This window comes from Salmo salar, chromosome 09, assembly GCF_965601325.2.
Source record: "Salmo salar chromosome 09, fSalSal1, whole genome shotgun sequence".
NCBI lineage: Eukaryota > Metazoa > Chordata > Actinopteri > Salmoniformes > Salmonidae > Salmo > Salmo salar.
In genome coordinates, this window is record NC_138299.1 from 139,218,360 (window position 1) to 139,245,902 (window position 27,543).

Below are 27,543 nucleotides of genomic sequence, written 5' to 3' on the forward strand. Positions count from 1 at the left end.
GTTTGCACGTCATTGCAATGACATTACTTGAACAAACATAGGAATAGACGTTGAATTGACTGACGTCTGTGCCCAGTGGGCCATTTCTTTCAATCTCTGTACACCAAGCCCGATATTCAAGTCAATGACCACGCTACCACAAACATGAACTTTCTATCGAAAATGCCATGAACTATGTGTCATCATGACGGCGTGTTACATAGTTGCTGGGTTGTCTCGTTTGCAGAGATTAGGTACTTTGGCGCCACTTAGTGAGCACAAAGTGTGATGTACCACCTCCACCATACAGCAACATGCATTGCACATTTTGTATATTATATCGAACATGCTGCATGCATGCATGCACTGAAATCAAACATTGTATCAACGCACCTCTGATTCACCTTAATAGAAAGTATACAAGACAATAGATGATTCATCTGGCTGTGTCAAGAGGGCGGGCACAGAGGCCACGTGGACTCTTCTATTTTAAGATCAGGGTTTCCATGGATACATAACAACAAAACATCTAATTTTCAAGGATATGCCAAGCACTTCTCCCATAATTAAGAACGAAAAATAGCTAACTAGGTGCTTCCTAACATTGGATATTCGTTGTGTTATTATAATGGTGACTTTCCTGTCAATATTTTAGCTGTTATTTATTTTGGTTGATGAGAGTGGACTTTTTTTGACGATCATCATGGTAAGTAGAATCAGAGACAGGCCCACAATCTTGCTTGACATAAAAATTACATTCATGAAAGTCATAATTATTTGCTGGTCTGTACACACTTTCAATTACTGTATAACTCTACCAGTACCAACACTGTTGACTTTGTCGCAGCCACAGAGTATAGGGTCTTCATCTAAGCTCTCTGGTAGCTCCCGTTCACGTCGCTATCGCACTCGTGCACTCACCTCACATGTGGATGAGAGCCTCTTTGGAACCCCAAAACAGGTGGGCCATATGTCAGCCATTTCTTTCATCTGCATTGGATAAACACATAGCAATAAGATGTGACAGTTGAACTGTGCAAGGTCTGTGTGTCTATGTATGTATATGTGTGTGTGTGTGTCGGTGTGTGTGTGTGTGTGTGTGTGTGTGTGTGTGTGAGTGAGATAGAGAATTGGTGTAAATGTATGTTGGATTTTCTCACTCAAGGCTCTGTCAGCCTGCAATGTCAAGGACACTGAGAGGGGTGGCCGGTTCGGACCCAGGGGCCAGTCCAGGTCTGCTCCAAGTCAGAGGACTCAGAAACTAGAGACAGTTCGCATCATCACAAAGGACCTCATCCGAGACCTGAAGCAAGTATCAGTCAATACCTCAACTTCTCATTCGGTTACTTGATGTGATCATCAAGTCTAATGCTTTGTGAACATAACAGTACTACACTTGGCAGTGTTTATTACTGTTTACTCATTATAAAAGAGAATGCCATCCAGTTCCATAAACCTACATTGCACCAATAAACATATCCCACAATCACATTTTTCAAGTGGTGGTGAATTACAAAATAAAACCAAATCATGCTGTCATTTTGCCAGGATCCCAAGTAAGGATCCGTCTGGGTTGTCTGTCATCCTCCGTCCAACTGATATCGAGCGGATTGCAACAGCTTCTCTGGTTTCAACCAAGGAGGAGCGAGAGTTGACGTTGGAATCCCAGAGGAGGGAGAGAGAAGCAGCTATGGTGAGAAAGGACAAATGTACCTGATGAATTTGTAAGCAACCTTTACCACATAAAAGCTGGGTGACTAACTGGCAGTACAGGGTCCCAGCTACAGCATTACACCCAAACTAACCATTGCACTGTTCCAATGTTGCTGTTTTTCCTGACCAGGATGCTGCTGAGGATAGAAAGGCCCATATCCGCCAGGCTGACCTGTCTCGTCAAAAGAACCAGGGCCTAAGTGAACTGGAGGCCGAGGCCAAGGAAAGAGCTCAGTACCTACTGGAGAGGGCCAACGCCATGAGGATGGAGCAGGAGGACGAGGTCAAGAAACTCAATGAGGTACAGCAAGAGAATCAACCGTTCACTCTCTCATTGCTCACTCTTTCTCTTTACTTCGCTACTCTTTGTTATTTGTTTTATCTCAACTTCTGTCCCAACATCACTGCAATATCACACTTTTCCCCAGTTATTCTACCCATGCCCTGTCCAGACCCTTCCATCTCCGTGTCCTTGTGTGTGTCGTGCATGGTACCCTTTTGTTGTGGCCAGTTGATCCTGGGTGCCCGGTGCCACGCAGTGAGGGATGCCCAGATCCTAGAGAGGCAGCAGATCCTGGCTGAGCTACAGGAGGAGGAGAGGCGTCTGGATGCCATGATGGAGGTGGACCGCAGGAGAGCCCTGGAGGCCCAGGAGCAGATCGACGAGCTGCGCAAACACCAGAGGATCCAGTGAGGACACACATGCTCATACACACACAAACACACACACACACACACACACCCACCCACCCACCCACACAATGGCCCATTTAAAAGCAAATACACTACATCTCTTCCAAACTGTAATTCCTCAGCTGTCCTCTCTGTGTGTGTCTATAGGGGAAAGCAGCTGATTATAAACCAGATTGAGGAGCGTCTGGAGGACAGGATGATGCAGAATGAGATGAAGGAGCAGGAGGGCCAGCAGATGCTGGAGAACCTGGAGAAGATGCAGATGGAGGAGCTGGAGGTATTATTAGTTAGAGACAAGTCTCCTTGTGCAGTACAACAGTCTTATCGCCAGGGCAATGTATTATCACTTTGAATTTCAGTTAGAAATTCCTCATGAATTAGCCTGATCACAGATCTGTTTGTATTCTTGCAACTAATGAATATCATTAATGAATGAATCGTAATGCAGTTAGGCCTAAGGAATAATAAACAACAGAATGGTGTGCTGTGTCTCCCAGGCTCTGGAGAGGAAGAAGGAGGAGCAGCAGCGTCTGCAGCAGGAGATCCTCCGTATCAACGAGGACAGCCTGCTGGCCAAGGAGCGCAACAAAGAGGAGGAGAGACTGGCCGACCTCCGGGCTATGGAGTACACCCACAAGAAAATGGTAAGAGTTACTCCATTATGGACTTTATTATAGGTCTTTGGCCTTCTTGTTTTGGGTCAGAAAGCAAAAGGGCAAAAAAGGTGTCTAAGGCTGCGTTTACACTGGCAGGCTAAGTCTGATATTTTTCCACAAATTGGTATTTTGAGCAATCAGATCAGTTCTTTTACCAATAATTGGGGAAAGAAATCTGAATTAGAATGCCTGTGTTAACGCAGCCAAATATACTTTTGTGTGGCCCCTACAGGAGCGGGAGGCTGAGTACGAGGCTGAACAGAGACGTATCAAGAGAGAGAAGGAGAAGGAAGTGGCCAGACTGCGAGCCCTACAGGAGAGAGAAAAAGACCACAAGGCAGAGCAGGTGAGCAGCACCAAAGTTTCATTTGTTTCACAGTGGCTCACACTGACCTGTTGTTGTCGTAATTGATCATAAAAGGTATGGAGGAATGGTTACAGTGGTTTTGTGTATGACTGTAAGGATGAGCTTCGAGCCAGGAGGAACCAGGAGGGAGCAGAGAGGGATTGGAGGAGAAAAGAGAAGGAGCAGCTCAAAAAGAAGGTGGATGTTGAGGAGAGGTTGAAGGCAGCTCGCTTGGAGCAGGTCACACATAAGGAGCACCTCCTATCCATCGAGGCTGGGCGAGAGAGGGCTGAGTTTGACAGGGTTTTGAGGTACACCATGACACAATGTAAATGTACCCACTGAGCATACACTGGTTGAATCAGCTTTGTTTCCACATCATATCAATGCAAATACGTTGAACCAACGTGGAATAGATGTTGAATTGATCTGTGCCCAGTGGGTAGTTACTACTGTAATAACCCGATAACTGTACTTGTATTACAGGCGGTTTCATAAATCAAAGCATAACACTATGCTATGCCTTGGACAACCAGGCTTTAAAATGTTAGTAAAGGTGTCTGTATTAGCAGTTGCGTTTTACAGCCAGTTTTTTTTCTCTCACCCCAGGGCCCAGCAGGTATCCATCTGTAAGGAGAAGGACAAGGAGGAGAAACACAGGATCAAGGTGTTGCGTCACGCTGACGGGGTGCGCCAGCAGGTGAGGGAGCGGGAGATGCAGGCCATCGCCCTGCGCAGGGAGGTCTACAAAGAGGGAGACCGGCTGGACGAGGAGGCCCGCCATCGCCGCATCCGCCTTGATGAGATCAAGGAGAAGAAGCTCAGGGAGCTCAAGTAAGTACAGGGACTAACTCTATGTATAGGGAGTGGGTGGGGACTAACTATGTAAAGGGACAAAGTGGTACATAGAATTGAGGGGAACTGAGAGGATATTACGTGAAAGCAACAGCACTGGGTGTAAACCAGGTGTTTTTTGGGGAATGGTCAGGTTTAGTTTTGTAATTCATGTTTGTTCATTTTACTTGTAGAGCTGCTGGACTTCCAGAGAAGTATTGCAATGAAGTGGAGAGAAGGGTGCATGCCCTCCGTGCTCTGGCTCACTAGCATGACTGACAGACTGCAACACAAACCCTGATCTTTATCAAAGATTTCACAAAATAGATAAATTGGCACTGCCATCACACTTTCTGACAGGGTAGAGAGAAAATAATTAGCACAGGGTATAAATCTAGTGCAGCACCTTTATGTTAGTGATCATTAGATCATTTCTGAATAAAGATGACTTACAAACTATGAATATTTATAATTGTACTGTAGGCGTGACCTTAAGTAGTGCACATTAACTATTCAACGACTGATTGAAGCAAAAAGAAAAATGTATTGTTTATATATTGACTTAAATGTGATTATTTTAAAATGTATATTATTTTTTTGTTAGATCAATTAATTAGACTGTGCCTAACAGATTCCAGTCATACAGGACCCAAGATTATTTTATCTACAGGATATCATTTTTATTTAGTCTTTTAAATGTCCCTTTCAGCATGGCTTTTATCGCAATGTTTTATTGTTAATATGCATGATAAAAGAAAGGTATGTTCAGAGATTAGGATGACACTTTACACACACAGCTCAAAAGCACTTCGGGAATACATCAAGATAAATACAGGCTTTTATTTCAGACCATTCTCAACAAATCACTGTATGCTGTAGTACTGAGATCTAATTCTTCATAATAACCACTGAAATACATAACCTACAGGAGTGTTACTGATCTAAACAAGTTGACATTAGGACACCAAAAGGAGTCTGTCCTCCAATTCCTCTATTTGTTCTCAGAGCCAATCGCACTGACCGAACCAAACGGGACAGCGCCGTGGAGGACGACGAGTAGGATCTCCACTTTTTTTTTAAAATGATCCTTCTTATGTACACACAAAAATATGGTGACCTAGAACACCACAACACCTGGCATACACAGACCTCAGCACAAGGAGGGTGGTGAGTAAATACACATGTACGGGTCTGCAGTCAGCCTTTGATCGCCCCTGCATATACACAGACACAGTCTCACACACAAGCACTGTACACAGCAAAACAGGTCACCTAGATTAAAACACACGGAGTCAACAAAGGAGGATTAACATCTACTGGGGTTGACTGGAGAGCCAGTATAGGCCGAGGGGGATTCAAATTCTTATTTAGATCACACACACACACTCAGATACATACGTCTATGCATTTAAAACTCCATAAAGCTACACGCCTGTGCAGAATATACTATTGTTACTTAGTGTTGCTAGCTATAGTCATTGAAGTGGCAATATATGTTCAAATATTATGTAACCTTTTTTCAGAATATACAATAATGAAATGCATTATACAGACAGACAATAGACAATGTAAACTGTTCACACGTTCAGTACATCAAAATTAAGAGTTTCTATTAGTTTCTTCACAACAGTGCAAATCAGATGTTCCAACTACTTCAAAAAGGCTAATTGCTTCTTTCTAAGGTCCACTTAAATACATAACATAAACCTGTTAAAAAGAATCATTATAGTAAGTGTTCAGTAGTCATAAATATGGAATGTGGAAAACCAAGAAAAAAAAGTGGTCCAATTTCTGTTCAAAACAATACAAATAAAAGTCATTCATTGCAGTTAAGGGAGAACAGAATAAAAATAATTGAATGAGCACAGGTTTGCTTGATGTTTGTCTATTCTGTGAGTAGAAGAGCATGGTAGGCTGGTGAGGAACATAAGGAGAGACAAACAGATGACTTGGGGGTTGGGGTGGTGGGCATTCACATGCCGTAGCCAAAGCCAGGCTGGGGTGGCTGGCCATAACCGGCGGGTGCTGCTGGGTAGCCGTAACCTCCGTAGCCAGACTGGGGGGGCACAGCCTGACCAGGGCCTGAAGTGAGCATGAGCTGGGGCGTGCCTGCAACAAACAGAGGACACACACTAGCATGAGATCATGCCAAAACTGCTAACACAAACACACTCTAAAGGGTTAACATTGCCTAGGTGCTAAAACTACAAAGAAAAGCATAATAGGCCCCCGTTTAACATATTCAACCAATAGAGGGGCAGGGTTATGTAGAGGTCGTCGTACCATAAACAATGGGCTGGGACTCGGTGTTCTGCTCCTCCTGTTTCCTTAGGGACTCGGAAGCGTCAAGCTTGTCAACCTGAGAAGCAAGCAGAGAAGTGAGCATGTTAACCAGACACAACCAGCAAGGGGAGCTCTAATGAGACGCCTTTATAACTGACCTCTGGGTTATTTCACTGGCTGGCCGATGGGACCATTCCTGACAGGCAGAGACGAATAAAGTCAAGATTAAAAACAGGCTGCAAGAGGCAGGCCATGTTACGGGTGTGGGAGTTTTTTGTTGTTGTTGTCAGGCATTGTCACTAGTGGCTACTGGTGTTACTAGCTACCAATGTTGACCAGCATTAGGGTTGTAAACGAGTCTAACTTCAGATTAGACACACACAGCTAGGCCTAAACAAAACACAATGGTCCCAGCATCCAGCCACCAGATGAATCTATTTCCATGTGTTTGGACTGTATGTAGAGAACCAAACCCATTTCAACAGCTCTAATATGGGCCAACGTCACAGAAACTGAACTACCAGGGATTACAAGCACTACCACAAACGCTAACAAGAAAACTTTCCCTACCCTGAAGCAGAACAAACAGATCCAACGAATCAACTGGAAACCACAATAATAAAAAAGCTCTAAATGGTAAGATTATATTTATATTAAATGGTCGACCAGTAAATATGGCAAATCTTTATCCTGTCGGTCCTCTTGATTAGTTAAGCAGCTCAGAGCAGGAATTGTAAAAGACAAGACTGACAATTCACAAGAAAAAGCGAGCAGCGTCTTGAATGTAAGTGAAACAACCTATGCATCCTGAAAATACACAATATCACTTCTAGAAAACCTTGATAAGTCAACTATGAGTATACTTCTCTCCTGTCAGATCACAATAGGGTTCAGTTCTCTACATACTTGCTATCTGGCAAAACAGAGTCAGTACGTTGTTTTAAGATACAGGTAAACAGGCTGTGGGTTCATTGAAGGGGAAAGAGACATGCTGAAGCGGCAGTTAGGTTCATTTCTCTGTTTAGAAGAGTGCATGAGAGGCAGAGAGCCACAGTGGAGGGAGTGAGAGGATGAAGGGATGGTTTGTACGGCCTGTCAAGGCGTCGCGAAGCAGGCACAGCCAACAACGAGGACTCCTAGCCTGTCCAAAGTGCTGCAAATGCTATGGAGGGGGAAACGCATGCTTGCCCTGAACACACTACAAGTTTGTAACACGCTTTCCGCACCCTATGCACACGCAGTACCCCACTTGTCATTGGAGACACACTTAAGTTCTGGAATAGCAAAGAAACTACAATGCAACTACTAACAAATCAAAGGAACAAAATTATAATAACAAAAAAACATCTACATACATGTTACCATTTTTATTTAACATTTATTTAACTAGGCAAGTCAGTTAAGAACAAATTATTATTTACAATGACGGCCTACCCCAAGCAAACCCAGACGACGCTGGGCCAATTGTACGCCGCCCCTATGGGGCTCCCAATCACAGCCGGATGTGATTCAGCCTGGATCCGAACCAGGGACTGTAGTGACGACTCTTGCACCGAGATGCAGTACCTTAGACCACTGCGCCACTCATTTTTTATTTTGCGAGTTAATTCCGTAAACAGTTAGATAAGAAGGAACTCTGAAAGAATGGTCACTTCATCCATTTCCATACAGAGTATGTTCTACACTCCCACTTTACAGCTGTGCATAGCCAAATGTGAGGCTACATAACTTCACTATAAGGACAACATTGAACAATTCAAATGTGGCCCCAGGGCTGTTTTAACATAGATTTCAGTACACATCAAACCTCACTACCCTACCAAGGTTGACCCCCAAATGGCAAGTGGTACAGATTCTCACAGACTCAAGCCAACAGCAGCTCAGTGATATTACAGACAGTGGTAGTTTTTCATTAGTATCTACAGGTCTAAGGGAGAGGATTGTCTGACTACGGTAGGTTATCCTTTCCTGCTCCTGGACAGTTACTGAGTTTGCTGGTTTATGTGGACAGCCTCAAGGGAATGGAACTAAACATCCCTGTTTGGGTGTTGCTGGGGTGAATGAGTTCCTGAATCCTAATTGGTCAGTCACTGATTCAACCCTGGAACAAAGAGCAATAGCTAACAGAGCCATTCCAAACCCCAGCATGCCCAGCAGCTCACCAAAGGCAGGGTGGGAGAGCCCCACTCCAGACGACTCTGGGTGGGTTGTCTAGTCAAGGTGTGGAGTCAGAAGCAGCAGTGACATGGGGAGGGGACAGACTCATGCAGTTTCCTCTAGTTTCACTCCTCCAAACTACAGACTACATGGGGTCAAAAAGAATGACTGGAAATGGACTGGACTTTCACCTTTTCCTTAATCGCATCAACCTGAAAGGGAATTCAGAGAGGCAACTTAAGGAGAAAAACACACTGAAACTCTCCCCCAACAGAGAGAACAAATGTGGAATCATCAGATCAACAAAGAAAACAGAAGAAACATCACAGTGAGATGGAAATAAGCAACGTTTCATACAAATGCAAGCTCTAGTACAATTGTTCATGTGGTACTTTTAAGTTAGAATTACAATATTCATCAAACAGATATATTTTATATCAGCAGACTTGTTTCGAAAATATCATTATATTAAGCATAACACAACATGCATAATTTTGTACAAGAGCCCCCCCAGTAGACAATACTACCATTTTGTTAGTTCTGGTATTTCTTGACATATGACAAATATATGTGGCAGGAGAATACTAAGCAGTATGAATCTCCTGACGATAACTTTTGTACGGAAAAGTAGCCGAGATGAAAATCAAAATCAAAAAGAAACATGATTACCGGTATCATGATCGAGATAAACAGAACAGGATGAGATCGGCTGAAGTTGTGGTTGTTTAAAATATCCTAAAAGAAGGTGAACTCAGTAAGTGCATCACCATGTTAACAGTACCTACTTTTCACTGGAGACACTGGTAGTCTGGTAAGGGTTTAGGTCATGTATAAAATACCCTATGGGGTGAACTGCCATCCGAGGAGTGGCCAACCTAACCCACCTTGGAGAGGTACTCCCTCATGACCTGGATGAAGTAGGGCATGGAGAAGTCCATGATGTTGTGCCTCCAGGCCGTCTCCAGCACTACGTCAGGCCTCAGCAGGTCGTAGCAGGTGAAGAGGCAGGCGGCAAAGCACTCTTTCTTATCCTCCTCCAGGAACCAGGCCAACAACTCCTCAGCCAGCTCCACGTCTTTTGACTCAGACGCATACTGCATTGCGTCCTACACATCAAAACACCACAGACATACACATCAGAACAGGGAGACACAAGGGGAGAGAATTCAGACTGAGTGACATATCTAAAAGCAATGATATGACCCACACGTTTTACAAAAACAACAGCAGCATGGGTATCTGTGTGAGCTGATGGTCACTGGTCTGTAGACAAAATATAAGTTGATATAAAGTTGAGGAGAAGCTGGACCTTGTAGAGTTTGTCCTTCTTGCAGAGTTCCACGCTCTGCTTCCAGCGGTTGTTGCCTTTGAAGAGGTAGGCAGCGATCCTCCTGAACTCAATCAGCTCGTGCTTCTCCAGGCCCTGGGCCAGGGTGATGTTGTCAAAATTGTCGTAGGCATCGATGGAGGCACGCAGGGCCTGGACAGGACAGAATAGTAACAAGAGAGAAAGTTATTTGCATGACAGAAAATGGATGCACATTCTTTTTCAACAAAATAATAATCTTTTCACAATGGTAATTTCAGCGTTTTCAGTTTCTTTTCTCCACAGTATGCAAAACAAAGCGTACGGTGGGAAGAAAAAGTATGTGAACCCTTGGATTTAATAACAGGTTGACCCTCCTTTGGCAGCAATAACCTCAACCAAACGTTTTCTGTAGTTGCGGATCAGACCTGCACAACGGTCAGGAGGAATTTTGGACCATTCCTCTTTACAAAACTGTTTCAGTTCCACAATATTCTTGGGATGTCTGGTGTGAACGGCTCTCGAGGTCATGCCACAGCATCTCCATCGGGTTGAGGTCAGGACTGACTGGGCCACTCCAGAAGGCGTATTTTTTTCTGTTCAAGCCATTCTGGTTGTTGATTTACTTCTGTCTAATGGGTTGTTGTCCTATTGCGTCATCCAACTTCTGTTGAGCTTCATTTGGCGGACAGATAGCCTAACGTTCTCCTGCAGAATGTCTTGATAAACTCGGAAGTTTACATACACCTTAGCCAAAGACATTTAAACTCAGTTTTTCACAATTCCTGACATTAATCCTAGTAAAAATTCCCTGTCTTTGGTCAGTTAGATCACCACTTTATTTTAAGAATGTGAAATGTCAGAATAATAGTAGAGAGAATGATATATTTCAACTTTTATTTCTTTCATCACATTCCCAGTGGGTCAGAAGTTTACATACACAATTAGTATTTGGTTTGCCTTTAAAACATTTTTAACTTGGGGTCAAATGTTTCAGGTAGCCTTTCACAAGCTTCCCACGATAAGTTGGGTGCATTTTGGCCCATTCCTCATGACAGAGCTGGTGTAACTGAGTCAGATTTGAAGGCCTCCTTGCTTGCACACACTTTTTCAGTTCTGCCCACACATTTTCTATAGGATTGAGGTCAGGGCTTTGTGATGGCCACTCTAATACCTTGCCTTTGCTGTCCTTAAGCCATTTTGCCACAACTTTGGAAGTATGCTTGGGGTCATTGTCCATTTGAAAGACCCATTTGCGACCAAGCTTTAACTTCCTGACTGATGTCTTGAGATGTTGCTTCAATATATCCACATAATTTTCCATCCTCATGCCGCCATCTATTTTGTGAAGTGCACCAGTCTCTCCTGCAGCAAAGCACCCCCACAACATGATGCTGCCACCCCCATGCTTCACGGTTGGGATGGTGTTCTTTCGGCTTGCAAGCATCCCCCTTTTTCCTCCAAACATAACGATGGTCATTATGGCCAAACAGTTCTATTTTTGTTTCATCAGACCAGAGGACATTTCTCCAAAAAGTACAATCTTCGTCCCCATGTGCAGTTTTAAACCATAGTCTGGCTTTTTTATGGCAGTTTTGGAGCAGTGGCTTCTTCCTTGCCGAGCGGCCTGTCAGGTTATGTCGATATAGGACTCGTTTTACTGTGGATATAGATACTTTTGTACCCGTTTCCTCCAGTATTCACAGGGTCCTTTGCTGTTGTTCTGGGATTTATTTGCACTTTTCGCACCAAAGTAGGTTCATCTCTAGGAGACAGAACGCGTCTCCTTCCTGAGCGGTATGATGGCTGCGTGGTCCCATGGTGTTTATACTCGCGTACTATTGTTTGTACAGATGAATGTGGTACCTTCAGGTGTCTGGAAATTGCTCCCAAGAATGAACCAGACATGTGGAGGTCTCTATTTTTTTCATGAGGTCTGATTTTCCCATAATGTCAAGCAGAGGCACTGAGTTTGAAGTTAGGCCTTGAAATAAATCCACAGGTACACCTCCAATTGACTCAAATTATGTCAATTAGCTTATCAGAAGCTTCTAAATCCATGACATAAGTTTCTGGAATTTTCCAAGCTGTTCAAAGGCACAGTCAACTTAGTGTATGTAAACTTCTGACCCACTGGAATTGTGATACAGTGAATTATAAGTGAAATAATCTGTCTGTAAACAATTGTTGGAAAAATTACTTGTGTCATGCACAAAGTAGATGTCCTAACCGACTTGCCAAAACTATAGTTTGTTAACAAGAAATTTGCGGTGGTTGAAAAACGAGTTTTAAATGACTCCAACCTAAGTGTGTAAACTTCTGACTTCAACTGTACTTTTTCTTGCCACTATGTTAAAAGATCTTAGTACCGCATAGTCTTCCTCTGTGATGAAGAGGTTGTTAAGTGCTTCGTTGACACCTTTGTTGTTGTGGTTCTGCACTGACCGCAGGTACGGCTTGACCAGTGACAGCTGCTTGGTCTGGAGGTGGACAGAGAAAAGTTCAGTCAGTGGACAGTCAAGCAGGTCGTTCTGAATGCCAAAGATTGACATACAACATAGCTTTCAATCTATCAAGTATGGACAGAGTAGCGTCCCAGTACCTTCATGAAGAAGTTGACAGCGCGGGTGTGGTCGAGTCGTGGTGATAACACTATGAGCAGGTCGTTCAGTAACAATGGTTTAAACTCCAGGTAGAACTGGATAGCCTTGTAGTATAACTCCACATTGGCCACCTGGAATCACAAAGCATCATACATTCAGCTGCAGGACGTGGATTTCTATTCAGTGACAAATACTTGGTCTAATACAATGACCATGGAATACATCTTAACCTTGAGTGACGAACATAAAATGTTTGCAAATCTAAAACATGAGATCCAGTCAATGCTGAGCTTGGGTGTTGTTGCAGTCATTCATTTACCTTGGTGACGATGTCTTTGAACTGTCCTTCCTTCCAGGCATCGGAGGGGTGGCTCATCATGGTGATGATGGCGTTGTCAAACTCCTCATACTTGTCATAGAGGAAGACCAGCTCCGCCCACAGGTGGGCCTGCTCTGCAGCCCTCAGGACCTGCAGATACACATTAACATTATCTTCACCCACCCCAAAACAGCACACTGAGATAGTCACTGAATCTCTCACACACACAAATAATATATGAACAAATAAAATAGGAAGACGATGCAGATCATTTGAATCCCCTTGCATATAGACATCTATGTGGCAGTGTTCTCCCTCTCTTACCTTTGGAATGTTGACTCTGGACCAGAAGAGCTCCAGGTGCTCCCTCATCTTCTGGGGTTTGAACTTGGAGTAGAGGATGGCCAGCTCGGTGAACATGCCCATGTGAGCCCGCTCCAGGCCCAGGGCTGCCTCCAGCATGGTGATCAGCTCCTCAAAGTAAGCACGGTCCTGGAGATAAACACAACCATGGCATCTTCAATCAACACAGGACCATTAAAAACACATTTATCACATGCTATGGTACAATTGGGTTAAAACTCTTGCCTGGATAAGGCAATTGCTATGAGAGTGACTATTGGTAGTAATTGAACCAAATGGTAGTACCTTACCTGGTAGTAATTGATGAGTTCCTCCAGTTCATCAGCATGGACAACGATGTGCAGGCCACACATCTGGGCCAGGCGGAACTCGTTTCCATCCACACAGGCAAAGCACACCTCTTTCCAGGTGCGGGTGCTGTTGGCCTTGCGGGCTCCGTCCACAGCGGCCTGGTACTCTCCCAGGTGGACCAGGGTGGACGCTAGCCGCCCGAAGTTGGACACATTGTTGTAGAGCAGCTTGGCCGCATCATACATCCTCTCATCATAACACCTGTCACCCACCTGGTATAGAGAAAGACAATAAGAAAACGTATGATACTGGTCAGCAGTGATGGAGAGGGATGTGGCAGGTAAACCTGTGTGTGTGGCAGTGTGTGTATATCGTGTTTGGAGAGTACCTGTTGGATGTGGGCGTTGTTGGGTCCATTGATGAACTCCTCCAGCTCAGCCAGGCGGTTGGTCTTGGCCAGGGCGAAGATGAGCTCTGTCTCCACGTAGGACTCACGGGACTTCTTACGGGCCATCTGAAGGAACTTCACCAGGTCCTCCCAGTTACCTGAGGATAGTAGGGGAACACTAAGCCTTTTTCCCCTCGCCTGGTTGCCATCTCTGTTCAGCTATTACATTCCACTCCTTGTACTCTGTCATTTGCCAGATACTGGTCTTTCTTCAATTCTGAACATTCTATAATTTGAATCATGATTTGATCGTGATTCGATAACCCTCACAGCTATCCTTAAGCAAATATTGAAACTATCACTTTTTTTCCCCTCTCAGATTGTGGTGGTGTCTGGTTGCTCGGCAACCATTTTGTTTCTCCAGACTAAACCAGTTGGTCAAAAGTTCAGCTCACACCAAAATTCTCAAACTAAATACATACTGCAATTCCAGCCACAAAACATCTTAGCTTTGATTTTATGCCGCAAAATAAAACTTGCCTAGCTAACAGCTAAATGTTTGTTTCGAGGCTCCACATGTCGTCATGGGAAATATGAATGATTTCCTACAACGAATGAGCAGCATAGCTGTAAATCCAGCTGCATATTGAACGTTGAGATTGGAGAAAGGCCAGTCTCTTTGGCATATGACACAAAGTGCGGAACCAGAGACTGGTACCCAGACTACGTTACCCACATTTAGATACAGCATGTGAATACCTTCACCTCAAATGGTAAGCCTACATTGAAAAATGTTGTTGGTCGTATGCTGGACATTACATGGAACAATGTTGTCTCTTACCGCTCTGGGCTGCAGCCTGGCCCACCTCCATGTAGGCAGAGGGGTCGTCAGCCTTGATGTAGGAGTCGATGGCCTCCTTCACCAGACCCTTCTGGAGCTGAGCCTTGGCCAGCTGGCTCCACACTGGAGGCTCATTGCAGCGCTCAGCAAACTCATAGGCCCGGTCCAGGTTCCCAATGTGCTCAATCAGAACCTAAAAACATACAGAAATAACTTTTGTCAAGTTCACCTCTTGATCTGTAGAATTCAAGCAGAACAGTAGCATTGTCCACAATGTGAATTGAACCAGCAACCTTTTGGTCAATGGTCCATTTCCCAGAGCAAAAGACTTGACCACTGACCTGCACGGCAGAGGTGTTGACGTCAAACTTCCTGAAGATGGCGAATGCCTCCTCAAAGAGTTCGTTGCTGATGGCGATGTTAGCGATGTCAGGGGCGTCGTAGTTGTCCAGGCGGTTGATGTACTCCATCACACGGGTACGGTCCGCCTTGATGGCTGTTAGGATCAGCAGGTTCTGAAGGTTTCTGAATTAAAACACAGATGAATTCTGCTCAGCATTGACAAAGTAAAACAACAAAAGTTTAACATTCCAAAGCTACCCGGTATTGAAAGAGCAGACACACAATGGACAGCTCAGTCTGCCAGTGAGCACAGATAGTAGAGCTTCAGTAGCCCTAGTACCTGTGTTCACTGAAGACTGAGTTATCCAGAACGATCTTCTCCAGCAGCTCAATGAGTTCGTTGGGGAGGTCTGCAGTCATGAAGGCCTTGACTGTGACTGACACCTCCTCTGGGTCCTGGGTCTCAGACAGGGCAGTCTGAACAACCTGATAAAAGATAGAGACATAATCAACATCATTCATTACTCCAGAATGGAGGAAATATAGCCACTTGGAGCCAAAATGGGTCACAAATAACAATTTAACCATCATGAGAAATATGAGGAAAGTGTGGGTGGGGCATCGCAGTAGAGGTTGGGACAATGGTTTTAGTGAGGATGATGTTTGCGTTTCTTTTACCCCTTTCTCGCCCCAATTTCATGATATCCAATTGGTAGTTACAGTCTTGTCTCATCTCTGCAACTCCCGTACGGACTCGGGAGAGGCGAAGGTCAAGAGTCGTGCTTCCTCCGAAACACAACCCAACCAAGCCGCACTGCTTCTTGACACAATGCCCGCTTAAACCGAAAGCCAGCCGCACCAATGTGTCAGAGGAAACACTGTACACCTGGCGACTGTGTCAGCGTGCACTGCACACGGCCCGCCACAGGAGTCGCTAGTGCGCAATGGGACAAGGACATCCCAGCACCATCCCAGCATCCCAGGCCAAACCCTCCCCTAACCCGGACAACGCTGGGCCAAATTGTGCGCCGCCCCATGGATCTCCCAGTCGCAGCCGGCTGCGACAGTGCCTGGACTCTAACCCAGAATCTCTAGTGGCACTGCGATGCAATGCCTTAGACCACTGCGCCACTCGGGAGCCCCGATGTTTGCATTTCTAACATGCAGGAACAGGTCCATACCTGGTCGATGAGAGGTCTTCTGAACGGGTTACTCTCCAGCAGCACGCTGGCCCACAGCTCAGGGTCTTTACGGCGAACCAGGTAGCGAGACAGACTCTTGAACAGAGAGTTCTCATTGCACACCTTTACAGGAAATGTAAGATGATCAGTATGAGGCCAAACATATGCAAACACTGCTAAATTACCATTTCAATGTACTAGTCAAGTTAAAATGTATTTCTTATTTCCCCACTCACATTAATGAGTTCCTGGTCACACTGTCCTCTCTCGTAGGCCACGCAGGCCAGGTGGGGGTCCCTCTTCTCACAGTACTTGCCCACCACGCGGCTGTCGTAGAAGGTGTTCTCACGCAGGAAGCGCTCTGGGTTGTTGTTGCTGTCGATGTAGATCTTGGCCAGGGCATTGTGGGTAGCTGGCTCCTCACAGCCATCGTGGATACGGGCCTCCAGCCAGGGTAAGAGCAGCTTCAGTCTGGAGACAACACACAGATACATTTTCAAGTTTCATAAACTAGACATATTTCCACTTTTAACTGGGACAAACAGCACCACTTCATCCTACTTTCTCTTTCAGAAGTAATCCCACAATCAAATGCACTACAGCTGCAGTTGGTGACAAAAACAAGCCCTCGCAAGAAAGGCCCCTTTAATATAAAGCCAGTCTGGGCTGAGACAAATCTTTCTCCCTGTCCCCATGCTCCTTACCGGTTCCTCTTCTCCACTTCGGCCACCAGTTCATCAGTGGAGAACTGTCCTTTCACCACCAGAATCAGGTTCTTAATCACATCCTCAGCACAGTCCACATCCAGCAGCCCTCCAATCACCACCGGCAGACGACTGGGGTTCACCTGACACACACAAATATATATTTTAGTTACAGAACATTTACAAATCAAACAATGGTAGTGACCCTTTAATTCAGTGTGAATAAAGAAGCTGTAAAGTCCTACACAGGTTAATAGGAGGCTGTATACCTTTTGCACATAGATCTCAATGTATTTCTGCAGGGTGTTGCGGTACAAGTAGAGGACCAGGTCGTGGACAAAGTCGAAGCGGTCACACACGATGATCAGGGGTAGCTGATCAGTCAGCTTAGCTTCCTGTGAAGAGAGGCAAGATTCATATCAGCTCACAGAATCAAACTAACACCCAGACCTGGCTTTCAGGGTAATTAACCAAAGAAAGACTGAAGTATGCTGAACTGTGATGTCATGTTACAGTATGCCTCCTTTACTCCAATACCTTGAGGAAGTTCTTGACTCGTTCGGGGTCGTAGCAGTTGCTCTCTCTGCAGATCCTCTCCACCTCTTTGATCTGTCCTGTCTTACAGGCGGCCTGGATGTACTTGAAGTGGACCTCTGGGTCCTGGCTGAAGTTAACGATGGAACCCAGGAAGTAGAACAGACCTGGAATGAACAGACACAGAACTTAGTCCCTATACACATAGAGCGATAGGAAGAACAACTGTGGTTGTTAAGACACTCATGACCATGTTCCATGCAGGTGAGGACAAGACTAGGTGGTTTGCGTCAGGTGTATGGTCTGCTTACCTTCGAAGCTCTTGAAGGACTCAAAGAGCTCGGTGAGGGAGTTGGTGGAGAGCTGCTCGTGGTACTTAGAGGCCACCTGGACACAGATTTGCAGGTTCTGACGGATGTTGGCCGACAGCATGGCCCGAAGACACTCCAGAGAGTCCTCCACTGATAGGGAGCCAAAAAAGTTCACCAGCCACTGTAGGACAGAGTCAATATACATACAGAGTCAGTGCACAGATGCACACATTAGTCAAGGTCACGTTTCTTAAGAGCAAAACACAACAAGCACACACACACCGCTCTCCAAGACTATGAGCATTCTGGTCAAGGACATTCTATTCCATGCAGTGTGTGATTGTGTGTTAGATAGTGTCCTATACCTCAGGGTTGAGCAGGTGTGTGTGCACCACAGCCCGTTTGATGTCGTACAGGTCGGTGTAATGCTCCAGAGCCCTCTGCAGCAGGCCAGCCTTCTCACACAGCTGGGCAACGTGGGCACGGTCGTAGTGGGTGAACATCTGGTTGCCCAGGATGGCATCAGCCACCTGAAGTGGGAAAAAAAACAGCATTCATTTAAAATAGAGTCCACGAGTCAGTGGAACAAAAAACATAAAATTGCTGTGGGTGTGATATGCATGTGTACCTGTGGGGCGTGGACCAGGTTCATCTCTAGCAGGCGTGTCTGCAGAGGCCCCTCAGCAGGCCTGTTGTTCTTCAGGGCGTCCAGGAGGAAGGAGGTACACTGCTGGATCAGGTTATACTCCATAAACACGTCAACGATCTGAACAGGGAGACAGACCGACACAACACATCAGCTACCACACATCATTCATGTTACTGTATACAGCCATCATTTCATACAGCCACCTCACAGAAAAGCAATGAACCAGGTTTTTTCCATTCAGCAAATTTAAATATAAAGGGAAATAGGACGATAAATGAATTCTTGAGGTGGTGAAGACGTTTGGCCCTTTGCCCTCTGACCTGTGTGATGTCAGCCAGCGGCTCCTCGTCCTGCACCAGCATCTGGGAGAACTGCAGGCCTTGTTCTGGACTGATTCTCATCACGTTCCTCAGCAGGAACATCCAGTCTGGGGTGTAGCCCACCTAGAGTGGAAATACGGAAAACATATTGTATAGTTCAAAATTGAACACAATCTAATTTGACCATATTATAGAACTCCATTTTGTGTCAAGTCAAATGTTATATTGGACAGGTCTAGTAGATAAAAATAGAAACACCACTAACCTTTTTGGCGTAGAGGACAATTTTCTGGAACTGTCCGGTCTCAGCGAAGCACTGGATGACTTTGTTGGGCACGTTGGCCCTGAGGTAGACGCTGAGGGCCAGAGTGGGGTCCACTGACTTCACCAGGTCCCCCAGCTCCTCTGAACACTCCAGCTGTAGAAGTATACATGCAATGTTCATTCATTGAGACAACTCACAACAAGCTGTGAATTCCTAACCGAGTCCTAGCCAGCCCAATAGTTATAGGGATATTTGAACAGACCAGTGCAATATGTTGAGCAACACATAATTGGAACATAAAACTGTAAAGCTCAATGTTGAACATCCAAACGTAACAGTGAACATAGCTATAGTATCAGTTTATTATGATAACTATGGTTTCCTTGCCTTGTCCTCTTTCAGCCATTTCTCCAGCAGCTGCTTGCGTCCCTGCTGTAAGACGGGCCTGCACAGCTCCAGGGACTCAAACTTGTTGAGCTGGCCCTGGTCCAGCAGGATGCCAAAGTACTGCAGCAGGGGAGAGGTCTGGCCCGGCTGGGCTGGCACACTCTGGAATTTACGGATGGTGTCTGGGGTACGCAGGATACCCTGGGGAGGAGGAAAGGTGCGAAAAATGCAAGATGACATTTAAAAAAAAAAAAAAAGAGTGTGATTATGATAAAAGACAGAACGAGTAGAAGAAAAAAAAACATCCACAAGACAGAAATGTGTTTTGCAGACAAAATATCATCCCACAGATAGCGATTATGTCATTGGCGTTTTGGTGCATTGGCAGTACCTTGGGAGCATTGGCGGCCACCTTGGCAGCCTCAGAATAGTTCCCTGCAGCGAACAGGGTGTTGAACTTGCGGGCGAACAGCTCCTCGGCCCCGGCCAGGTTGTTGCGCACAGCCATACGCAGGGCCAGGTCTGGGTTCTGGAGAACGTTGGTGATGTAAGGGATGATGTTCTCCTCCTCCACACACACTGACAACACCTGGACAAACACATTAACACACAGACAGGGTTAGAGTCCACTCCTATACAGACATGAAAATATGTGTACTATTACATTAGTTTATATGTGGAGACAATTGTAACAAAATTGGTATATCATTCCTTTGTTAAACTCATATTTATTCCAAATTTAATTGACTGTGTAAAAAAATATTTGCTGCTGGAATAGAGAATGGTATTTGTGAATTAAGCTTGGCAGATTCATGAAGTACACAGATGGCCATCCCCATGGAGCAGTGTGTGTGTGTGTGTGTGTGTATGCATGTATGTGTTTGATACATTAAGATGTAAAGGAGCAACAGACTTGGAGGGTTAGCAAGCCAGGAGCTTTAAGGAGATTAGGACGCCTGACGGGACCTCCAACTGTGTTTCACATGGTGCTCACTGCTGGAGCTGGAGGCGCCGTTTCAGCAGCTATATACAAGGCTTCCCTCAGCCAAGGTCACCAAGTGACACACACGTCAATCATACTCTTCAGAGACAAAAGCACACTGCCACACAATTTCTAACACACTCTGTTTAATAAATGGGACTCTCAAGCCATCACACAGGTACAGTATTTGTGATTTCTGAGGAGGAGAGCTAGAGCAGTGGGCTCTCCAGACATGGATCAGCTTTCCATCCTCCTGAATGTTTAATGGCTCTGTGTGTTTTGGACAGGAAACCCATTGATCAGCTCACTGGTATTTGGTTACTCCTGATAAAAGGACTAACACACTCCCCTTCACTCCCGGCTACCCAGTGGAGACTTACCTGTCCTTTCCTGTTGACTCCAATGATGCCAGCAGTTGGTTCATGTGGGGCTGTAACAAAGATGGTCTCCCCGCTGATCCGGTTCATGTAAATACAGGTGCCAGTCTCCAGGTCATACAGGTGGATGTAGCCATATTTGGTGATGAGAAAGACAACATCCTGCTTCGAGCTGATCTAGAGGACAGAGAGCAGGGACACAAGGCTTCAGTAGCTGTATCATAGCGGGTATTAATGCTGAGGCCCTGCATGTCTGTATGGAACAGGTTTGAGTGCTTGTCCGTCTACTGTAAAGTGGTTCCAGTACCTGCATGGCTACAGGGAAGTCATTCTGGGCCTCAGGAGGGAAGAACACGTCCACTGCCTTCTTTGGAAACGGCTGATTGCCTGTTGGTGGGGTCCCCACTTCAATTATGTGTAACTAGAAAAGCAAAAACATATTCAGAAGAAAAACATCTCCCGTTCTTCTTCCCCCACATTCAATTACAGCCCTTCCTGACTACTCCATGTCCATGTTGAGCGGAGAGTCCTACCTTTCCTCCAGCTTGCCCTCGGACAGCGAAGCAGAACAGTGTGGATTCCTCTGTGTTGCCCTCCATTTTGAACTGGGCAAAGCCTGCGGCGTGGCCCTCAATGGGCTGGGACACCTTCCTGTCCACAGAGTACAGCTGCATGGCTCCCACCACACGGTTTTGCTAAAATTAGGGAAAACACATACTGTATAAGAGCTTGTGTTACAGCAGTCTTTTCCAGTGGTAAATAAGTCTTCAGGGCAGAACATTTCATGACGCTGTTCAAGCTTCAATACAGCTAAAAAGCAAGAGATTAGCCTCTATCAGGTCAGTGTATTGCTGTACAGTAGTGTGGACACTCACACGGATTAACTTCTATAAAAAAAAAAAAATGCAAGTCACTTTTCAGTAGATTACAGCTAGTGTCCACCAGAAATACAATCTAATTCCTTCTATTTCAGTACCTGTGCTGAAATCCCAATGAGAAGCAGCCATTTCTGTTTGGCGTCGGTGCGGTAGTTGATGATTTGACAGCCGGCAAGGCTGGAGTGACGGTCAAAGACTTTGACTGGCTGGGAGTCTCCCTCCATGCTCCAATGGTAGACAGCGTTGTCTGTGACCAATGCTACAGTGTTGAGGGAGATCCACTTCCAGAAAGTGACGTCATCAGTCATGGTGTGAGCCTTCATCTTGCTCTTCATCTCAATGTTGAAAATCTGGAGGGTTTTCGCAGCTGTAAATTCATACAGAAAAAGGAATGATGATATAGCACTTGCCTAGTTAAATAAAAGGTTAAATAAAATAAAACACTATCACCACTAACTAATGTCAACTACTAATCCCCACACACAAACAGACTATAGGGGAAATTAAAATAATGTAATAGCAAATTCTACTTGATTTAGAAATATTGGTAGTCATGGTTCGGTGCGAGCACCACTAAATGACCATACAAAACAGCACTTGCAATGTAGAAAGCAAGACCACAGCGGACAACCAATAACATGGTCAGATCTGCATTCAGTTATGAAAAGAGATTCAATACAAAAAGGCAGAAGACATTGACCAATCCAGATGAGGCTAATAAGCAGCAACCTCTAGGGACTGGGTGAATTGACAACTTACAAACAAGTGCCTTCAGAAAGTTCATACCCCATGACTTATTCCAACATTTTGTTGTGTTACAACCTGAATAATTCAAAATGGGTTAAATAGATTTATCAACCATCTACGCACAACACCAGATAATAACGAAGTGAAAACATGGGTTTTTGAAATGTTGCAAATTTACTGAAAATGAAATACAGAAATGTCTCTCTTACATAAACATTCACACTCCTGAGTCAATACTTTGTAGAAGTACCTTTGGCAGCAATTACAGCTTTGTATAGTCTTCGGGTATGTCTATCAGCTTTGGACATCTGGATTTGGGGATTTTCTCCCATTCTTCCTTGCAGATTTTCTCAAGCTGTTAAGTTAGATGGGGATCAGCAGTGAAGTCAAGTCTTTCCACAGAGTTTCAATGGGTTTCAAGTCTGGGCCACTCAAGGCCTTTTACATTCTTGTTCTGAAGCCATTCCAACGTTGCTTTGGTTTTATGCTTGGGGTCATTGTCCTGTTGGAACATAAATCCTGTCACCAGTCTAAATTCGTTTGTACTCTGAAGCAGGTTCTCATCAAGGACTTGCCTGTATTTTGCGCCATTCATTGTTCCCTCTTTACCAGTCTCCCAGTCCGCTGAAAAGCATCCACATAGCATGTTGCTGCCACCACCATGCTTCACGTAGGGATGGTGTTTACCAGGCACAGCTCATCACCTGTCTTTCTCCAGACATAGCGCTCTGCATTCAGGCCAGAGTATCTCATTAGACCACAGAATCTTTTGCCTTATGCTCTCAGTCTTTCACTGCCTTTTTGCAAACTCCAGGTGTGAGGTCATGTGCGTTTTTCTCAGAAGTGGCTTCCGTCCGGCCACACTCCCTTAAAGCCCAGATTGGTGAAGTGCTGTAGAGACTGTTGTCCTTCTGGCAGCTTTTCCCATCTCAGCCAAGGAACTCTGTAGTTCTGTCAGAGTGTTCATTGGGTTCTTAGTCCCCTCCCTGACCAAGGTGCTTCTTGCTCGGTTGCTAAGTTTGGTCAGATGGCCAGCTCTAGGCAGAGTCTGCGATAGTTCCATATTTTTTTCCATTTCCCAATGATGGAGACCACTGTGCTCTTGGAAACTTTAAACATTCTAGAAATAGTTTTATACCTTTCCCCAGATATATTCCTCATCACAATTCTCTCAGACTTCATGATATAGTTTCTGCTCTGACATGCACTGTCAACTGTGGGACCTTACATAGACAGGTGTGTTTCTTTGTAAATCATGACAAAACAATTTAATTTGCCAAAAGTGGACTCCAATCAAGTTGTAGTGACATCAAGGATGATCAAAATAAGTTGGATGCACCTGAGCTCAATTTGGAGTGTCATAGCAAAGGGGTGTGAATACTTATCTAAATTAGATTTCAGTATTTTATTTTCAATCAATTTGCAAGCATTTCTAAAAACAAGTTTTCACTTAGTCATTATGGGGTATTGTTTTTTTCTCACCCATTAACACTTTTTATAAAAAAAATAAATGTTGAATTCAGGCTTTAACAACAAAAGCCAAAGGCTGTATAAGGCGATTTTACTCAAGTCCTAACGTGTCTGCTTAGTCATAAGTCAACTTCAGGGGTGTAAATCTGGAGTTCAAGCAGCTCTACAGGATCCCTAACCCACTATTAATCCTGAGATGAATTAAGGAGTTTGGGTTGGGTCTGAATGCAGATTAACGCAAGACCACAAAGCACAAACAGATGTGATGAGGTACGAGAAGTGTCTTGGGATGCACCGACTGACACCAATTTAATTTCAGGCTTTCCAATCACTGGCTTATTATTGGAGCAAGGAAAGAGTTTCCTATTCATTCAATTATTGTGGCTGTAGCCTATGATGAACCTGCTATAGTTCACATTTTACCATGGAAAAGCACAGCCTACAGTACCAGTCAAAAGTTTGTGCAAAGCTGTCATCAAGGCAAAGGGTGGGTACTTTGAAGAATCTCAAATATATTTTGATTTGTATAACACTTTTTTGGTTACTACATGATTCCATGTGTGTCATTTCATAGTTTTGATGTCTTCACTATAATTCTACCATGTAGAAAATAGTAAAAATTAAGAAAACCCTTGAATGAGTAGCTGTGTCCAAACTTTTGACTGGCACTGTGCGTCTATAGGCCTACGTTTCCTGTTGTGTAATCTTAAACACCTGGACTACAAATCACAGAGCCTAAAATATATATATAAAAACAACAGGCTAGCCCATCTAACGGAGAGATATGACACATTTGATCACTTATCTTGCCTGACAAGTAAACAATTAAAATATAATACATCATAGGCAACATAAAGACCAATATACAGGGGTGGGGTGTCAAATCAACATTAATCAATCAACACAAAAATCCAAATTCATTTGGTTACCATAGTCTAGCATTGAAATAAATATTGCATATCTGATTTTCCTGTAGTTTAATAATATGCAGGATCTGCAATACATTTGGTCTCTGAACGCAAGTCTCTCTCTTACACTGCAGTCAAGGACGCACTGACAATATCATGCAAACCATGACTACTTCAGCCTATAGGCCAAGACCAGCTCTCAAACTGGATAGTCATAATAGGTGCATGAATAACACATTATCAAAAGTTATCCCAAGGATCTTGCTTCAGAGGAATATTTCACTGTCTCAGCCTGTGCAAGCCTTGATCTCTAGGCCACTGAGACAGTAGTGTGCAATGTGCCATAACGGGGACTTGTCGATATAAAAGGTGCACATTGGCACATGGCATACTCACAGACGTTTTTACTTCAGGGATTTTTTCCTCTACCCTAGAGGTCTTGATGAACTTCCTTGTATTTCCATATTCTGTTTGTCATTTATCCTATATCCTCCCGCTCTTTAAATCATCCCCCTTGTGCTTCCATTCTACTTTCTAACACTCCTTCCTATGTAAACAGAACATACACAGTACTGGACAGACATTCCAACACAGTGCAAGCATGATTACAACTTCCACAACTCATGATATATAAAATCCAACTCACCGTCTGCAAACATATAAGAAAGCATTAAGAAACGAAAAGAGCAAAAACAAGCAAAAATAGACAAGCATTCATGATTGTATGACAATTTTATCAGTGTACAAAGGAGTTAAATTATTTCAAATGACTATAAATTGCAAATTACAAGCAGTTTTACTACAGGCCTGTATATGGTCATTAACACGCAAAGCAGAATGTGACAGGTCTAGATCAATAACTTGCTGACAAACATTAGGACAGCAACACACAGGGAAATGATGGTCTACAGCAGTCAAAGCTGTAGTTAACCACTTAGTTTGGTTGAATTCAATTGTTAAAAACACAGCCTCTGTACATATTAGTTGAGTCAAAGGAAACAGTTCAGGGGGTTGGGGTAAGTGGAAGTACTTACCTTTGAGGGCAATAACTTTGCTAGCAGGGTTCATGATGGCGCTATCTGCAGAGATGGGTCTACGGATGGGAGTGTTGGGGTCGGCCATATCAATGATGACCACCTGTGCCTGCTCGCCCACCTTCTCTCTTATACAGATGAACTTATCAGACTCCATAGTCAGGGTGCTGAATCCAATGTTAGCTGGGTTGATCCCTAGGTTCTGGAGCTAAAGGAAATCGAATTACATTTTTTGAATGATTTATTGAAAAAACAATTGCTAGCGTGACTGTTGCAGAGGTGGTTCTGTGAACAACGCTTGCATGATGAGTGAGTAATCTTGTCAGACCTGAACGTGTTGGCTCCTGTCCTGGAACTAATGCCTTAGCTTTAGTTCAGTGGGCTAACTGGCCTCAAGGCCCATGCACAGGCTCATTGATAAAGATGTTATGTTGATGATGATTCGTGATGTAGTTAGCCATTTGTAAAGACTCAAACGCATTACCCTTTTATCATCCTATAGCCATATAGCTAGCTACATCCAAATAAATAATCTAGTACTAACTAACTATGCTGTTTTGACCAGCATAGAACTACTGCCTGTTGATTGAGCCAATTTATTTTACTCAACACCTGCCTTACTTGAATGAAGGTCCAAGGTAATCTAAGATCAGTGTCAGACTAGCAGACATAGCTAAATGCATCTGGCTGTTATTGAATGGACTGTCACGCAGAAACATCGTTCTAGTTAAGTAACTAGCCATTACCTAACATGAAATATGTTTGAGTTAGCAGGCCAATACAAATAGTAGCGGTCATACGAAAGCAGTTTGTTAACGTTACGTTTGATGGCAACCCTAGAAAGTTAACTAGCTAGCTGACACACTGTGGTAGTCTTTTCGCTAGCTAGTTAACATAACATGGCAACGGGGGAGGAGAGGTCATTCATTTCGCTGCGGGTGTTGGACTGCTAGCTACAGTTATCTTAGCTAGCTAGTTAGCGAAAATCATCAAGCAGCCGAGAAAAATCTGGAGGTGTGTAGCGCGATAGCTACGCTACCTGGTCACGACTAGTATTTAACTATTGTTTTCATACCTGCAGGTGCTCCTGGAAGCGGATAGGTAGTATTTGTGCCATTGCGGGTTTTCCTTTGCTTCTACCGTGTCCTGAAATTCTAGCTAAGCAGCTACAATAGCTGGCTAGGTTAGCACTGTACTAGCTACGACCTCCCCACTCACTGATTCGTAAATCGAAGTCAGACAGTGAATATTTACGTCCAATCAATGTGTTTTTTTTGAATATTTTCTTAGTCGTGATTCCAAAATCGTATGTCAAGTGTAGCCGCCGGATGTTTGTACGTTTTCTCCACTGCCTGAATGGATGGCAGTGGCTTAAACACTGATCTCAGTCCAAACCTGCAATGGCGGCGGAAACGACTCAGAATCAGAGATGGAAGAGGAAGCGAGATATCCCACTCCAAGCGTTTTGTTTATACGGTCAATGAACTAAGCCGACAAAACCAAGCTGCTGTCGCATTGAGAACCACCCCTTAAGTAAACCGGAATTGTGAAACATTTTCAGAGTTAAACGGCCTGAGTAAAACATCTTCATTTGCCACCATCTTAGTCAGAATGTTCTCAATCCGGAAGCAGCTGGGGATATCTCGGGAAGGACATCCCAACATGATCGTTCCATCTTTGCT

At 44.3% G+C, this 27,543-nt stretch overlaps 2 protein-coding genes across 3 annotated transcripts; one reads left to right on the forward strand and one right to left on the reverse strand.

Moving 5' to 3' along the window:
- The first annotated feature begins 476 nt into the window (after nucleotides 1-476).
- On the forward strand, nucleotides 477-6,084 carry LOC106612979 (cilia- and flagella-associated protein 45). Its single transcript, XM_014214752.3, has 12 exons — nucleotides 477-685; nucleotides 827-940; nucleotides 1,145-1,287; nucleotides 1,528-1,672; nucleotides 1,823-1,993; nucleotides 2,204-2,382; nucleotides 2,533-2,662; nucleotides 2,883-3,029; nucleotides 3,274-3,387; nucleotides 3,505-3,698; nucleotides 3,997-4,221; nucleotides 4,416-6,084. The coding sequence occupies exons 1-12, from the start codon at nucleotides 683-685 to the stop codon at nucleotides 4,489-4,491; spliced, it is 1,641 nt and encodes a 546-aa protein (XP_014070227.1). The 5' UTR covers nucleotides 477-682; the 3' UTR covers nucleotides 4,492-6,084.
- Nucleotides 5,042-27,314, reverse strand: LOC106612978 (clathrin heavy chain 1). 2 transcript variants are annotated; one of them, XM_014214748.3, is made up of 32 exons: nucleotides 26,937-27,314; nucleotides 25,862-26,069; nucleotides 21,801-22,069; nucleotides 21,358-21,519; nucleotides 21,132-21,245; nucleotides 20,828-21,001; nucleotides 19,857-20,054; nucleotides 19,466-19,666; nucleotides 19,079-19,231; nucleotides 18,814-18,936; nucleotides 18,473-18,610; nucleotides 18,210-18,374; nucleotides 17,845-18,025; nucleotides 17,537-17,700; nucleotides 17,269-17,394; nucleotides 17,000-17,142; nucleotides 16,532-16,766; nucleotides 16,296-16,418; nucleotides 15,455-15,600; nucleotides 15,114-15,297; nucleotides 14,773-14,965; nucleotides 13,932-14,089; nucleotides 13,543-13,815; nucleotides 13,214-13,381; nucleotides 12,890-13,039; nucleotides 12,570-12,701; nucleotides 12,337-12,447; nucleotides 9,971-10,141; nucleotides 9,546-9,767; nucleotides 8,853-8,873; nucleotides 6,505-6,580; nucleotides 5,042-6,330 (listed from the first exon to the last, which is right to left on the reverse strand). In XM_014214748.3, exons 1-32 carry the CDS (start codon nucleotides 26,976-26,978, stop codon nucleotides 6,194-6,196), a joined length of 5,061 nt encoding a protein of 1,686 aa, XP_014070223.1. In that variant the 5' UTR covers nucleotides 26,979-27,314; the 3' UTR covers nucleotides 5,042-6,193. The 2 variants fall into 2 exon arrangements, with proteins under 2 accessions (XP_014070223.1, XP_014070225.1); XM_014214750.3 differs by lacking the exon at nucleotides 8,853-8,873 and having other exon boundaries at nucleotides 26,937-27,308.
- Between the last annotated feature and the right edge of the window lie 229 nt (nucleotides 27,315-27,543).

Excerpts from the sequence above, each read along its gene's own strand:
- LOC106612978 (XM_014214748.3), bottom strand. The coding sequence starts at position 26,978 with ATGGCACAAATACTACCTATCCGCTTCCAGGAGCACCTGCAG. Across the intron at positions 20,055-20,827 it reads GAGTCAACAGGAAAGGACAG|GTGTTGTCAGTGTGTGTGGA; the intron begins GTAAGTCTCCAC and ends GTGTTTGTCCAG. Across the intron at positions 9,768-9,970 it reads AGAAGGACAAACTCTACAAG|GACGCAATGCAGTATGCGTC; the intron begins GTCCAGCTTCTC and ends TTTGATGTGTAG.
- LOC106612979 (XM_014214752.3), top strand. Across the intron at positions 1,288-1,527 it reads GACCTCATCCGAGACCTGAA|GATCCCAAGTAAGGATCCGT; the intron begins GCAAGTATCAGT and ends TCATTTTGCCAG. Across the intron at positions 3,030-3,273 it reads AGTACACCCACAAGAAAATG|GAGCGGGAGGCTGAGTACGA; the intron begins GTAAGAGTTACT and ends TGGCCCCTACAG.